At 33.0% G+C, this 15,319-nt stretch overlaps 1 protein-coding gene across 1 annotated transcript in view; it reads right to left on the bottom strand.

The window, feature by feature from the left end:
• The window catches only part of CCDC186 (coiled-coil domain containing 186), a 49,345-nt gene that overhangs the window by 23,471 nt on the left and 10,555 nt on the right, over positions 1 to 15,319 (bottom strand). The window contains exons 2-4 of the mRNA XM_074295661.1: positions 7,391 to 8,080; positions 4,418 to 4,544; positions 2,908 to 3,036 (exon numbers count right to left, since the gene is read on the bottom strand). Of these exons, the coding sequence (XP_074151762.1) occupies positions 2,908 to 3,036; positions 4,418 to 4,544; positions 7,391 to 8,046 (912 nt within the window). The 5' untranslated portion in view covers positions 8,047 to 8,080. The remainder of the gene's footprint in view (positions 1 to 2,907; positions 3,037 to 4,417; positions 4,545 to 7,390; positions 8,081 to 15,319) is intronic.

The following is a 15,319-nucleotide window of genomic DNA, read 5'->3' on the forward strand; positions in this document are numbered from 1 at the left end:
CAGACTTTAAGGAAGATCCCTTCCTTTAAGAAAGAGGAAAGAATGCAATAAGGGGGAAATAAACATAAGGCTGTTGCAGAGAACCATGTGAGAAGTAGAAACCTGAAGAAAAAAAAAAAAGTGGTAATTTTGTGAAGAGGAGGTTGAATGTGAGAGGTAGATATTTGACAACTAATTGGAAAAATGGTTAGGAAGGAAGAGTAAGGAATTGAGAATGACATTACTCAGATTTAGGAACCTGACACTGCAGCAATGATGGTGCTACACTGACATAGTAAAGTTAGATAGATGGGCAGCTCTGCTAGGAGATATATGTTCTATTTTGGACAGATGGAATTTGAGATAAACACAACAAAATTACTCTTTTGGTTGCAACTTGTTTTACACTATCACCAAAAAGTATTTAGTTATCAAGGGTATATGCCAAAAATAAAAAATACCAATTTTCAAAAGTGATAAAGTCATTATCATCCGTACAAATGAAGTTCTGTTGTAATACACAAAAACTTAATTTTTAGGTAACTTTTTAGGAATAATTTTTAAAAGGCTTGAGAACAGGTACTGTTACACTTCTTTTTAGCCTCAATGTTTAGTATAATACACACTTATAAGTACTTGTTGAATTAATGATAGTATAACATGATATAATGATAGTTTTCAAGCAGACTCGGTGTTTTAAACTCCCTCAATTGCCTTTCCCCTGACTGGAGGGCTAAAGAATGGAGCAATAAAATTCCTCCCAAAGTCTTTCTTTATAGAGGGCTCAGATCAGAACTTTCCAGTTCAGTAGCTCTGCTCTGTCTGGATTCTTTGGAACATCAAACCCCTGTACTTCTTCCCTGTTCAGCTTACTTTTGTGTAATGTGTTTCCTCATTAGATAGTAGGATTCCTGGAATAAGGGATTGTCTTTCCTTTTTATTTGTATTCTCATTGCCTAGCATAGCACATGGCATACTGTAAGAGCTTAATAAGTGTTTACTGATTGGATTACATATAAACTATTATAGCTAAATATAAATGTGTTATTTTCCTAAAATTTCCAATTGATAGTGATATAAAGCTTTCTAATGTTGATCAAATACAACCAACAAAACAGCTTCTGTTGTTTGATGTACTAATCAAAGCAAGAAATTAAATGAACCTCTAGGGATATGAGTCTTTGTAGAATACAGGTACTTTCTGCTCCTACTTTTCAATCAAGGATTGGGCCTTTGGTAAAGAAAAGAATACATGGCAAGTAAAGAGCTAACTAATGAAATGATCTCAAAAGAACAGATTTTGGACTTTCAGATCACACTTTATGATTTGAATGGTTCTGTCACCTGTCAACAGACAAATAACATTTTATGAAGCACAAGAAGCAGTGTTAAGAAATGTGTAACAAAAACAAGTAGATAATAAGGATCCTTTAAAAAGCTGCAGAAAGTTTAACATCCTGAATAAGCTAAAGCTAACAAAAAATGCAAAGGACCTGGTTAAGTCTTTTTAAAATTAAAGTAGAAGAGAAGGAAAAAAAAAAAAAAAGAAAAGAAAAGAAATATAGAGACCTGCTACTTGGGACAGAGATAAATGGTAAAAGGGGAAAGAAATATTAACCCCTATTTTGCTTTCATCTTTAATATAACTAGGCAAATAACTAAAGAAAATTAAACTGTTGTCAAAGACAAATGAGATGGTAAGAATGCATCCAGTGCTTTTAAAATGAGTTTAAATCTCCAGTCTCAGACAAATTGTATCTTAAGACTGAAAGCTTGTATATGTCATGAATGGTAATCTCTAAGAAATATAACAGAGAATTGAAGGTGTGACAGAACAATGGAGAGAGGGAAAAAAAACCAAACTTTTTTTTTTTCTTTTTAAGTCAGTTTCCAGAATGTTTAGGCTAGCCATCTTACTGTCAATTATTAAGAAAACACCAGAGCTTGGACTAAACAGTTTTCCACTTAAAAAAAGAAAGTGCAATTTACTACAATAGCGAGCAGTAGGATAGTAAAGAGTCTAAAACCAATGTTCCATGAGAAGCATCTAGATTACATAGTAGATAGTGCCCGGCAAGGAGTCAGGAAGATTTATCTTTCTGAATTAAAATCTGACCTCAGAAATTCACTAGCTGTGTGACCCTAAGGAAAGTCTTCCTTAATGCTGTTTGCATCAATTTTCTTATCTGTAAAGTGAGCTGGAGAAAAAAATGACAAATCACTTTTTCTTTGCCAAGAAACCCAAAAATGAGGTCAAGAAGATTGGAAAAGATTGAAACAACTCAACAATAACAAGAAAAAGGATGGGGAAAAAAAGAAAAGGGAGGATAAAAATAGCCTTCAAATTTCTGAAGCACTGACATTATAGAAAGGGAATCTAATGCATTCAGACCCAGTGGATAAGTAGTCACACAAAAAGGTTTTGGTCCAATATGAATAACAAAAATAATTAAAGCAACACACCACTAGGACCATTCAAGATAAAAACAGAGAGTAGAAGTTTAAGTTAGAGTTAAGATCAGAGTAAATTATAAGCACTTTTAAGTGGGCTCCTGATGGGGTCTGCTCTTTCCTTCTTTCCTGGAATGGATATACTAAAAGAGCACTTCCACTTCTTTTACTTTTACATTGTCCTATTAGCATATAACTTACTATAATTTTTAAAGCTATATAAAGAATTCTAAAATTAATAAACCAGATTAAGCTTCTCTTTAGAATGGTATTCAGCCCTCTAGGCTGGGCTCAAAAAAATAATAAAAGAATAAGTAGTATATTATTTAAATATTCCGATGAATTCTTTATTAAATGTTTTTCCTTATGCACTATTGATATCCTTTTTTTCTAAGGATGTTAATTTACTTAAAATAAGAAACATACTCCTAAGTTGGATAAGATATCAGATTTGTAAGATTAATAATATAAAATTACCTGCTCCATTCGAAAAGCCATTTCTTTATGTAATTGCTGAATTGCATTTTTGGCTGCAGCATCTTGTGTTACAAGTTTCTCTTTGAAAATATTAATGTCTTTATTGAGTTCTTCTATTCTTGTTTCTAACTGTAAAGCAAATATTTCCATATTATTATATAGTTTTTTTTAAATTATAAATATTTAAACAAATGAATATGAAATAATGTTGTATAGGAAGTACTACGTTAAATAGTCTGGATATAAAAATTTAAATTAAAGAAATGCAGTGTTATTAGCTTGACTTTTCTGAGCCTCAGTTTCTTCATCTGTAAAACATGGATATAGTATTTCTACTGTATCTCCTGAGATATCATGAAGCTCAAATGAAAATGTATATAAAGAACTCTATAAACCTCAAAGTACTATATAAATATCAATCACCTTATGCAAATAAATGCTTAAAAATGTACAAATGTTAAAAAAAAATGACTAATACAAGTTGCTAAAACAGCTTTCTAGTTCTTGTTCAAGCATAATTTTCCAAATGATAAAAATAAGATTACTTCAGTTTTCTTTTATAAGAAGTAGTCAAATGCCTAGTGAATCTAGTCCTGGTTCTTTCCTACCTGGCCAGTGTGAAATTTCTAATTGTTAACAATGAATTAAAAACAGAAATAAGAATCCAGCCTGTCCTTTAAAGTCTACTTCTCAAAGGGCAAAATTAAAGCACAAAGAACATGCATCCAAGTAAATAAAAATTTATAACAATTATAGCTAACTTCCACTTAAACAAAAGTAGAATAGCTATATCAAACTAGCAAAAACTTAGTAATTTTCTAAGCTATTTTTATTTCTTTTTAAGATGTCAAGTTAGGAGGTTAAACAAAATAGAAAAAGTTTTTACTTAAGCTCTAAATATTTCATGTACTTCTGCCCTCCTCCCAAGAAGGACAGGAAACAAGCACAGCAAGAACAACTTTGCCCAGTATTCAGCAGCAACAATAAAAGCAGCACAGGGAAGAGTTGAACCAAGGCAGAAGAGAGTTCAAAAGGTCAATTAGTCAATTATAAGGTAGAGCTTTATCATTTTATTATAAGTATTACTTAAAAAAAACAAAATCCAACATGAAAGTAAATTAATGCACTATATATTTAGATATCATTATAAAAATTCATTCCAAAATATAGATGTTTAAAACAATGCTTTTGGATCATTACCCAGTCTCAATTAGCAGTTTGGTTAGCAGGAGTTGATAATCAAATTAACTTTTATGTCCTCTCATTTCTATGAAAACTAGCTGAGTACAGGTAGATCTTTTGAGCAAATGGGAAAAATCTGAATACCATTTTAGTTTTATTTTAAAGAAAAATGGGTGAGGGGGAGCATGAGACTCACTTTTAGCATCACTTCATATTACAACTCCCCTCTGTATATTCAACACCCAAAAAAATCTCCTTACTATATATATTGTATAAATTGAGGTATGCCTATAACCTATAGCTTTAAAACTATTTATTTGCCCTTTACCTGTTTAATTATGTTTATATGTTGTCTCTCTGTTTCTGTTCGTTTTTTTAGTTCTTCTCTTAGGTTGTCTTTTTCTGAACAAATTTCTAAAATAAGTTCCTGATGCTTCTTGTTTTCTTTAATTAACCTAAACATAAAAAGGACAGAATAGACAAAATATAAACCAAAAAGATAAAAAAATTGCTGCAAGATACACATTTAAGGGGGTGTAGATTTTTGTCATGACTACAAGCAAAATTTCTGCCTTTCAATCATCCTATTAACTATACCCCCATACTTCATTTGCAAAATGTGCTATGGCCATCATTGTAATTTAACATGTATTTGCAGAATGAATTTTACAAAAGGCAAATCAGGCAGGCTTGTTTAGTAGAGAGCTGTGAGTTAATAATACCATTACACTATAACCATACAAACACAACCATATCTCCTTGACTAAGCACCTAACATTACTGGGAAAATTAACTGCATTCTTCAATTTCTTTCTGTGTATGTGCTTTAAAATATATATTGTTAAATAATAGTCCATTATAGTTATATTACTATAATATGAAAATGGTGAAATGTGAAATTCAAACATTTCCTGAGAAAGGAAAAACAAAAGTCAATGTAAGCTTGTTTTTATAGAGAACAAGCTTTTTGAGATCAGAATCCTTTTGGTTTTATATGCCCAGTGCCCAGAACAGAACCTTGTATTATAGAAAAGTGGATCTATCATATTTCTGAAATTGAATTTTAACTAAATTCTGAAAGCTCCTAATTGTAAGATTTTTAGAAGCCAAATGTCAAATATCAATGATGTGATCAGAACCAAGGAATAAGTTAAGAACACAAGCAGTTTATACACACAATGCATTGAATATTTCAGAGATGAGAAACAAGTATTTTTGTAAAAGTGTCTAAATCTACAAGATTTATCTGAATGACCTGATTTATTCCTCAAAACGATGATACAAAATAATACTAGCTAAATTTAAGACAATTTTTAAGGGACTGATATTTCTAAATCTTGTTCATAGTTAATAGAACTAAATTTTATATATGTCTCAAAGATTTTTCACTGATATTTAAGAAAATTAATGTTAACTTGATCAGTGAAAGAAAAAAAAACAATACATCAGAGATTTTAATTATGTTTAATTTATGTTAAGTTTATGTTAAATATATGTTAAGTTTAACATATATACAGCAAAAATAATTCTCAATTTTAAAACAAGTAAAAAAATCAAGAATTTTGAACTAAATCACAGCTAATACAATTAAACAGTTATAAAGGTAATGTCAAATAAGCAATTTATCTTGGAAGAAACATTTAAAAATATTCTGCCCAGACAAATGAAACAAGATTGAAAAAAGCAAATCAATTTTCTTGGAAGATAATTCTCTTTTCTATTTCATTTTTATTTTTAAATTGAAGAAACTATTCCTAACTTGTTTATATCAAACAAATCTTATTACAAAATAAAAACATTAGTCTAAATATTTAGTGAATACCTGTTACATACATGAGCAGTCTTGTGCTATGTGAAATATAAAAGGGGCCAGCTTCAAAGGAACTTAAAACACAGTAAAAGAAATAAAGTATGAATAATAAATATAAATAAAAACAATATAAGACAGTTTTCTATAAGCTTCAAGTGCAGCATAACATGACCAAAGTCACAGAGGAATCAGAAGGGATCTTTTCCTACTAGGATTTATCGAGGAAAGCTTTATGGAGCAGGTGACATTTTAACAGTCATAGGAAATGGATAGGAATTATAAGGTAGATGAACACAAGTAGGGCATTCCGAAGAAATGGGAAGCAGTATCAGCACAGGTCCATGACTTGCAGGGGAAGGGGGGAGGTAGGCCTAGTTAAACTACAATATTTTAAGTACTATGAAATTGTATGTATGTATGTATGTATGAAATAAGACTAGAAAAGGGAGGATAGATCAGGAAAAAAAATTTAAAAAAAAAAATAACTTTATTCTACAAAAGAACAGCAGTTCTTAAAGTTTGGTCCATTGACTTTTAGGGATCACTGAGTCTCTTTTCAAGGGGTCTGTGAGGTAAAAAGTACTAAGATATTTATAATTTGCCTATTATATTATATTCCTCTAATTTCCAACTATATATCTGTATAAATTCAGACTTTCTTTATACACAGCAAATCAAAACATTCACAACAAATTAATGCAGAAAGTTCTGAGACTCCAATCTCCTATTAAGCCAGACTGTAAAGTGATTTGCAAAAATGCATAAAACTTCTCACTAAAATGTTGTGTTAAAAATTATTTTTCATAAAAATGTAATTTATGTTGTAAATTTACTATTGATATCTTTAAATACTATAAAAAAGTATAAATATTATAAAAAAACAATGCTTTTGTTTCAGAAAAAGTTATAAGGGAATAATATAGTAAAATTTATGCTGGAAGCAAGTTAATCTTGTGAGGATATACAGGATTCACCGAAGGAAGAAATGACTGAAATAGATCAGTTGGTTGGACATTTCAACTTGGTCTATGGTAATCTCCTAATAATCTCTCTCCTTCCCCTATTATTACCGTATGGATTCCCTACCTAGTATCCCTTCCTCTCCCCTTCCTGTGGGGATTCTTTTATATTTATTTTTATACTGTTTCCTCTCACTGTCCTGTACTTTACTCCAATTAATTTTCTTAAAGTGAAAAAGGAAATATATAGTATTTTTAATGTATCTTTTCTTATTGTTCAACTTCACTCAAGTCACTTTTCTACAAAAATATAAAAGTGAAAGAAAATTTTATCATTTTTTTCCTATGAATAAATATTTTCCTAAGAAAAGTTTTGATAAAGTTATTTTTTAAAAATCCAAGATAGCTGATGCATTTGTCAGCACTATGGTAACTACTCACCAGATCTTCAATATTAAAGTATCAATTTTAAATTTAAAAATTTTCTCTCTGATAATTGGCCAAATGGATTTTAGGGTAAGCCAACACTTACTTCTTTATAGTATGCTCCTGCTGCAGATATTTATCTTGTACACATTTTTCAAACATAACTAAAGCACGTTCACCCTTTTTCATTCCATTGGGTACTCTATGTTCATTTGAAAGTTCTGCAGATAAGAGCTCCGATTCTATTTCTTCTAATAAATCTTCCTGTGCTGAAACATTTTGTATTCTTGAAATGAGTTTCTTGGTGCAATCTGTATCATATGGACTTTCTGAATAAGTCTTTTCATTGGATGTTTCTGCAAGCTTAGATGACCTTAATTCTTGCAATATTTCTGTTAATGTTTGTTCTGTTCCATTTGTTTTTGATACTTGCTCTGCAAAATCTCCACCAGGAAAATGAGTTATTCTCTGAGATTTTTCTTCATATGTGTCTATTTTATCACAAGAATTTTCAACTCCACTATGATCCAGTGAGTGATCTTTTTTTGCTTCAGTTCGATCACCTTCAGGAAGTGTAAGTGAAGTCATCTCTTTTTTTGATGGAAACAGTTTATAATCTTTATCTAAGCTGCTCTCTTCATCTCCAGAAAAATAGCTTGTAGAGTCTTTTGTTGCAGATGCACAGCCAGTAGTTTTATCAGATGAAATGGAGGATATATTCTCTACCTCTGACAAGCTAACTGGCACCAATTCACTCTGCATTTCTTGTGATCTTCTGGATTTCCTTGTTACAAATCTAAAAGAAAAAACAACACCCAAAATATCATACAGTAGCTCATGAATGAATGAAGTATTTATTAACGGCTTTCTGTGGACAAAGCCCTGTGCCAAGTGCTGAGGATATAAATAGAGCAGCCAGACCCTACTCTTGAGGAGTTCACATTCTAATGCAGAAGACAACATACACAGAAGGTTTTAGCTGCAAGTCCCCTGGTCCTTAAGGTACAGGAACAAAACTGATGGAAAAGCCTCGTCTTATATATCATACGAGATAAAACATACATACATATACCCCTAAACTCATGTGTGAAGTCAAATAGGTCAAATATCTGGAGAGGGTGACTAACCCACAAGGGCTACTGCAAGAATGCCTATTGTAGCCTTCTACCTGGGCTTCTGGGATCCAGGATCATTGAACTAAGAGAAGAGTCCTCTGAGACAATCTACACCCCTTTCAAAGACAAAGAATCTGAGACCCAAAGAGGTTGATTCAACTACCCAAGCTCACAGAGGCAGTGCATGCCAACGGCAGGATCTGAATCCTAATTCTCCCATCTCTGATCAGGGCACTTCCCACCAAATCTTTGCCAACCAGGGCAATGACACTGAAACAACTCAATGATAAATGGACCTGTTAATTTCAGTTTTTCCTACCATGTTTATTCTTAATCCCCTATAGGTGAACTGTAGAAACAAAGCCAGCAGCTGGGAAGTGGAGCTAGAAAAATGGTAACGATTTCCTTCAATTCTAAGAAGACAGACCATCTTAAGGGCCTGGAAGAAATAATGTTTAAAACAGAAAGATTAAGGGTATGAGGATGAGGATAGAGTTTGTAAAACTCTGAGGGCCTTGTTTTGTAGTGTATCTTTTATCCAAAGATGAGATACTAAAACACTGGATTCATCTGTGAGAGAAATCCCCATTACAGAGACGTTTTCCAAACATGCAGTCTTTAAGAGTTGCGGGGAACACAGACAGGTCAGGAGATAAGCAAGCCAGTCACAGAGCACCTTCTGTGTCTGAGGCAGGGCTTGAAGCCTCATCTTCCTGACTCCATGGCCAGCCCTTTATCTGCTTAACCAGGCTATTTCTCAGTGCTTCTCCTCACTCCTCACCCCAGGCAAAGCAGCACTTATTCAGGGAAAATTATACATGACACTATCATAGAGAATTAAGGGCAACAAAGAACTGCTATTCACTAAGTTCTACTCTATTGTAGTAATAATGTCAGAGAAGTGCTTCAGGACATAGCCAGGTCAGAAGGGACAACCAACTGAGAACCTGCTTTTCAGGTTGGGAAGTAATCTGTAAAGTTTCGTGATAGTTTGCAAACATTCTCAATAGTAACAAAGATAGGCACAAATAAAATGTGAGTGTTCCTGTTCTAGAAACCATGATTCTTTCAGAGTAGAAATTCTTTTTCCAGTTCTGCTCCAGAGTAAAGTATGAAATTTTTTTTAACATTTTAAAAACTACTAGATGATCATATATGCAACAGAACATTGTAAAAAAAAAAAAAAAAAAAAAAAAGCATGAATATGGGACACACACAAAAAATACTTACATGTGTTTTTTAGAGAGTTTGTAGTCTACTGAGAGCACATAATGTATCTAAAATTACAAAATAAAACATGGTTCTATGACCTGAACTCAATCTTTCAATGAAATCTTCTAACCATAGTTATAATCACAAATTCTCTAAACTTGGTCAAATTACAGAAACGCTCATTGAAAACCTGGCTATCCTCACTTTCAGAAATATGATGAAATGAATTACAAATTGAATTGTCACAAATCAACAAATCTTAGGAATATTAATAGACTTTAATAAAAACTAGTTTCTCTCTCCTCATTTTTTTTTTACATTTTAGAACACTGAAAACTGTGCTCTGCAATTTTCATAAAAATCAACTATTCAGTGTACCCCAGCAAAACAAGAAACACAATGAGCTATAGAAACTTCACTTTGTTCAGTCCAACGAAAAACTGAATCACTATGTTCAAAGTGGTCAGTGATCAATCATGTGAATTTAATCAGGATATTCTGGAATCAGTATATTGGTAGAAGTATAGGTTTTCTAAAACTAATTAGCAAAGTAAAGGAAGGAAAATTAATTCCAAATAAGAAAGCTATTATGATAAGGATAGGTTTGTATATTTGTAATAATCCTTTATAAAACCTAGAAGAAATACAATAGAAAGTAGAAGGAAAACTTGATTCTAACACCTGTACAGCACAAAAAAGGTCATGAAATGTTCAGGGCTTAATGAAACAAACACAATATCATCCACAAAAAAGAAAAAAAAAAGACTATTTTCAACTTGCATTCTGAACTGGATGTTCTACAATAGTGGCAAACACTTTTAAGTATACCGCTCAATGTTCTATATCTCTCATGATTATCAAAAGTTCAACAAGGTTCTCTCTGATGCTGTATTTTAAATAATCTTGTATAATTATTTTGACATATTTATGTATTGTGGCTTATAAGAAGAGTGTTTATGATGACATTTTGATATCCCAAATAACTCCTGTATGAAAGCACTGTGGGTGATAACTAAATCCTTTCTTTTACCCATATTTCATTTCTTATTTATCCATAGATGATGAGGTCTAGAATAGGGGTACCTAAATGATTGAGGTCTAGTGGCAGGTTTGGGGTATAGAGAGTCAAATGAAGATCCCCTGCAACCCCTTTGGATGCAGCGCAAGAATACAGAGCTAAAGGAATCATCAGGCTGAAGTTCATGAAGATGGTGATACCTGAGATCTTAAAGGAAAAGCAGGATTTCAATTTATAGAAAAACTCAAAAAAGACTCCAAAAATCAAATGAGAGGTACAATGAACCACTTACTGGTTAAGTCACTTAACCCCAATTGCCTTAAAACAAAACAAAATCAAATGAGAGACTGAGGAAAAACTAACTAAATCCCCCAAAGCAAGAAGATTATGTATGAAAAAAATTAACCAATTCGAAAAGGAGAAAAGTATTTCAATCATGGTAAACAGTATTCAAAAATGTTGGGAGGCTGAAGGATACAGGAAGATAGTATGAACTGGCAAAAATTAGTTTAGTTGGAACTTCAAGTATGTGCAAAGGAATAGTCTGAAATACCAAGATGATACAATGAAGCCAGATTGAGCTTAAATACTATTAGGCTAAGGAATTTCAATCTTATTCTATAGGCTATAGGGAAAAGAAAACTGAAGAAAACTCCCCTTTTGAATAGTGTGACATGTGTAATTAAATTTGTGAGGTAAAAAAGTACAGAGGACTACAAAAAAAAAAATGAATTATTAAAATACAAAGAATTTGAGAGTTGAAAGAGAATTTAAGTTTTATATAATCCCATCCAAACCAGAAAAAGATCTCCCATTACAACATTTCTGTTAAATGGTTATCCAGCCTCTGCTTCTCTACCTTCAAATCTCATTAAGTCCTGAGGTAAACACTACTCTTACAGATAGCTCAAATTGTCAAGAAGCCTCTCCTGGCATCAACTCTTAACTTGTTTCTATAGAGAACTTCTAATTGCTCCTGAAATTCACACAACAGCCTTTCAACTAAAGCCCATATTCTCTAAGATAAAAATGTTCCTTTAACTGATCCTCCATATTACATGGAATAAAGTCACTTTACCGTTATGCCTATTTTCTTCTGGACACTTTCCAGTTTATCAATGTTCTAACTAATCTGTTGTCATCAGACTTTAACACAGTATTTTAGATATCAGTTCTGGTCAAAGAGTGAAAGTGTCAAGTTACTGCTGGAAGTTATGCTTCTCAAAAAAGCTCATGACAAATTGCTAACTATGCACTATCTGAAACTTCTAATGTTTATTTTTAAAACCCAATAATAGAAGAGGATTCTGGGAAGATGGTGGAATAGGGTCAGTATATTTCAAGCTCTCCTTATTTCCCCCACAAACAATTAAATTTTGCCTTGGGATGAACACAGACTGGTGAAAAACAAAGTCTTGGGTCAGAATTGGGGATCCTCCAGGTATAACCCAAAAAGACCAGAAGAAAAACTAGGTTCTGGGATTAATCAGTGTGAAGTATAAACACCCTGGGCTAATTACACAGAAATAATCAGCAGAAACCTCTAGAGTTAGCTGGGTTTGGCTGAAGCCTCAGCAGGAATCATAGAAGTCTCACTTCCCCAGACTGCTGGAATTTGGAATTCTGAATCTGGGAAGATTGAGAAAACAGAGGCTGATTAGGAAAGCCAAGCCTAGAGAGCTTGAGGAAGAAGGAGCCAGCACACTGGGAGTACAGAGGCAATGGGGCAGGGATGTTGTTGGCTGCACTCTTAAGAAGGGAAGAGCTTTTGGTTTAGGGTTCCAGATCAGAGGAGAGAGATGAAGTCAGAGACACCACCCTCCACCCTACAATTAAAGGTGCTTATACTAACAGTTATAAGAAGAAAGAATCCAACCATAGAACTTTACTATGGATATAGGTAGGTAAGAGTGGGGTTCATCTTCAGAGAGTGAAGTCAAAAGAGCTTCTTTTACTAAAGAGTAATGTTTAAAGGGTTCCCTGCCCAGAGAAAATTTATAGAAAAACTCAAAAAAGACTCCAAAAATCAAATGAGAGGTACAATGAACCACTTACTGGTTAAGTCACTTAACCCCAATTGCCTTAAAACGAAACAAAATCAAATGAAAGACTGAGGAAAAACTAACTAAATCCCCCAAAGCAAGAAGATTATGTATAAAAAAAATTAACCAATTCGAAAAGGAGAAATAGTCTTAAAGAAAAAAATAATTGTTGGAAAATTAGAATTGGGCAAGGGGAAGCCAGTAAATTTATAAGAGACCAGCAAATAACAAAACAAAACAAAGAATGAAAACATATAACAGGATGTGAAACATAAGAAAAACAATAGATCTGGCAAACAGATAAAGAGGAGAAAATAGAAGGATAATTGGACTACTTAAAAGCTGTGGCCAAAAAAAGAACTTCGATACAATAATGCAAGAAATAATCCAAAACAATTATCTTAGAGTGATAGAACATGAGGAGAAAATAGAAATAGAAGGGGAAAAAAAAAAAACCACAACACAACTCTACCAATCACCACCTCAAAGAGGTGGAAAACACATGGGAATATTATTGCCAAATTTCAAAACCCCCAGATTAAAGAGAATATTTTGCAAGGAACAAGAAAAGGAACTAATTCGATATGCTTGAGGACTTAGCAGCTGCCACAATAAAAGACCACAAGTCCTAGAATCATACATATTGGCAAACAAAAGAACTAGGCCTCCAGCCAAAAATATCACATCCAACAAAATTATCCATAATATTGAATGGAAAAAAAAAGACATTGAATGAAGTTGCAAATTTTCAAGTCTTGATCTCAACCAAACCTGAAATTAGTAGAAATGTTTAACATTTAGGAGCCAATATCAGAGATTAATTTCAAGGAATCTAACATGGACAATTTTTTCTAAACATGGAAATATATTCATATGTTTAAGACTGACATCAGCAATTGGATAGTTCAAAAGAAAAACTGGGACACAGAGTTGAATGTGATTTGACTATAAAAAGCAAAACTGTCTAGGAAAAGATATAAATAGTAATTATATTACACAAATGAGGTATAGAGGAAGAACAGACATAGGCATTGGTGGGGGCAGGGAGAGGAGGGCCCATAGTTCTGATAAACCTACTCACATTGAGAATGGGTTAAATAGGCAACACCACACAAATATGACAGAGGGTATAAGCACCCTCCAAAACTGATAAATAAGGGAGAGTGGAGGGGAGAGAATAGGATAAGATGAGGCACAGATTTGTGGTAGTGGGACAAAGTATGTAGGTTAGTGGACAAGGAATAAAGAATAGGGGAAAGAGTAATATAAGATGAGGCACAAAATAGTATGTAGTGGAATGGTATAAAGTGTGTAGATTAATAAGGTGTGATGTGATGAAGAGGGAAGGATAGGGTGGGGGAGAAGATAAGGGAGAGATCCATAGGTAGGGGAAGTTAAATAATAGCAAGGCAAATTAACTAGAAAAGTCAGCAGGGATAGGAAATAAGAGATATACAAAAACACTACAAGGATCAGGAGAAAAAAAAAGTATGGCTAGTAATTATTGATCTTAAGAGTCAAACTTAACAATTCAATCAAGAGGGAAATCTACATTATATGCCATCCATATTATTATCATTTTAGATTCATGTTTACATATGGATGAATACATATATACAGGTATATTTATATCTTGGTATGTATGCATGTAGGTCTATGGATATGTGTATATGATTATATGTATATGTGTGGGGGTCTGTGGGTAGATGTGAATATTTTTATATACTTAAAAAACACAGATATGTGTTTTGTGTGTATGTATATATAAATATTTTTGTACTTAACTTGTAGCCTGCTTGGGAAAGTGGAAAATGACGAAAGGCGGGAAAAAATGATACTTAAAAAACACGCAAAACAAAGTAACTTTCAAGAAAGCAAAGATAGATACTCATGAATGTAATTTTTTATATTATTATATATGCTTTCTTGAAATGTTTTTTTTTTTGGGGGGGTAAGATGAATTCTATTAAATTTAAGATGTTTAAGAGACATGCAACTCAAGATATCTAATAGGCAACTGGAAATGTGAATCTAGAGACAGAGTGGGATAAACAGATTTGAGAATCATCTGGATGGATAGGATAATTGAATTCACAAGACCATCTGAAATCATTAAGTAATGCAGTTTAAAGGAGATTAGAAAGGGAGCAGGACAGAACCTTAGAAGACACTGTTAGATGATGTAAAAGAGTAGTCAGAAGCAGGAGAAGAACCAGGAGGGAGCAGTGCCACAGAATCCTAAAGAGAACAAGGTATCAAAGAGAGAATAAGGGTAATCTAAGGTTCTAGATTAGTTGAAAACTATGACTGAGAAAAGACCATTATATTTAGCAGCAAAAAGGTTACTGATAACTAACTTTGAGAACCATAGTTTGAATTGAGTGATGCAGTCTAAAGCCAAACTACAGAGTTAAGAAAAGAGTGAGAGAAAAAAGAAGTGTAGGCATTGAATATAGATGGGTTTTTTAAAGGAGTTCAGCTACAAAAAGGAGAAAGCTTTTTGAGAATGGGGGGAAGAGGCATAGGAGTGTAGGGGCAAAGAAGCCACCGAAACAGAGACTGAAGATTACTGAGAAAGTGGGGATGAAAAGGGGGCCAGTGAACTAAAAAAGATGGGATGGAATGTAATCATGTAGGTAACATAGAAG

This window comes from Sminthopsis crassicaudata, chromosome 2, assembly GCF_048593235.1.
Source record: "Sminthopsis crassicaudata isolate SCR6 chromosome 2, ASM4859323v1, whole genome shotgun sequence".
NCBI classification, from domain to species: domain Eukaryota; kingdom Metazoa; phylum Chordata; class Mammalia; order Dasyuromorphia; family Dasyuridae; genus Sminthopsis; species Sminthopsis crassicaudata.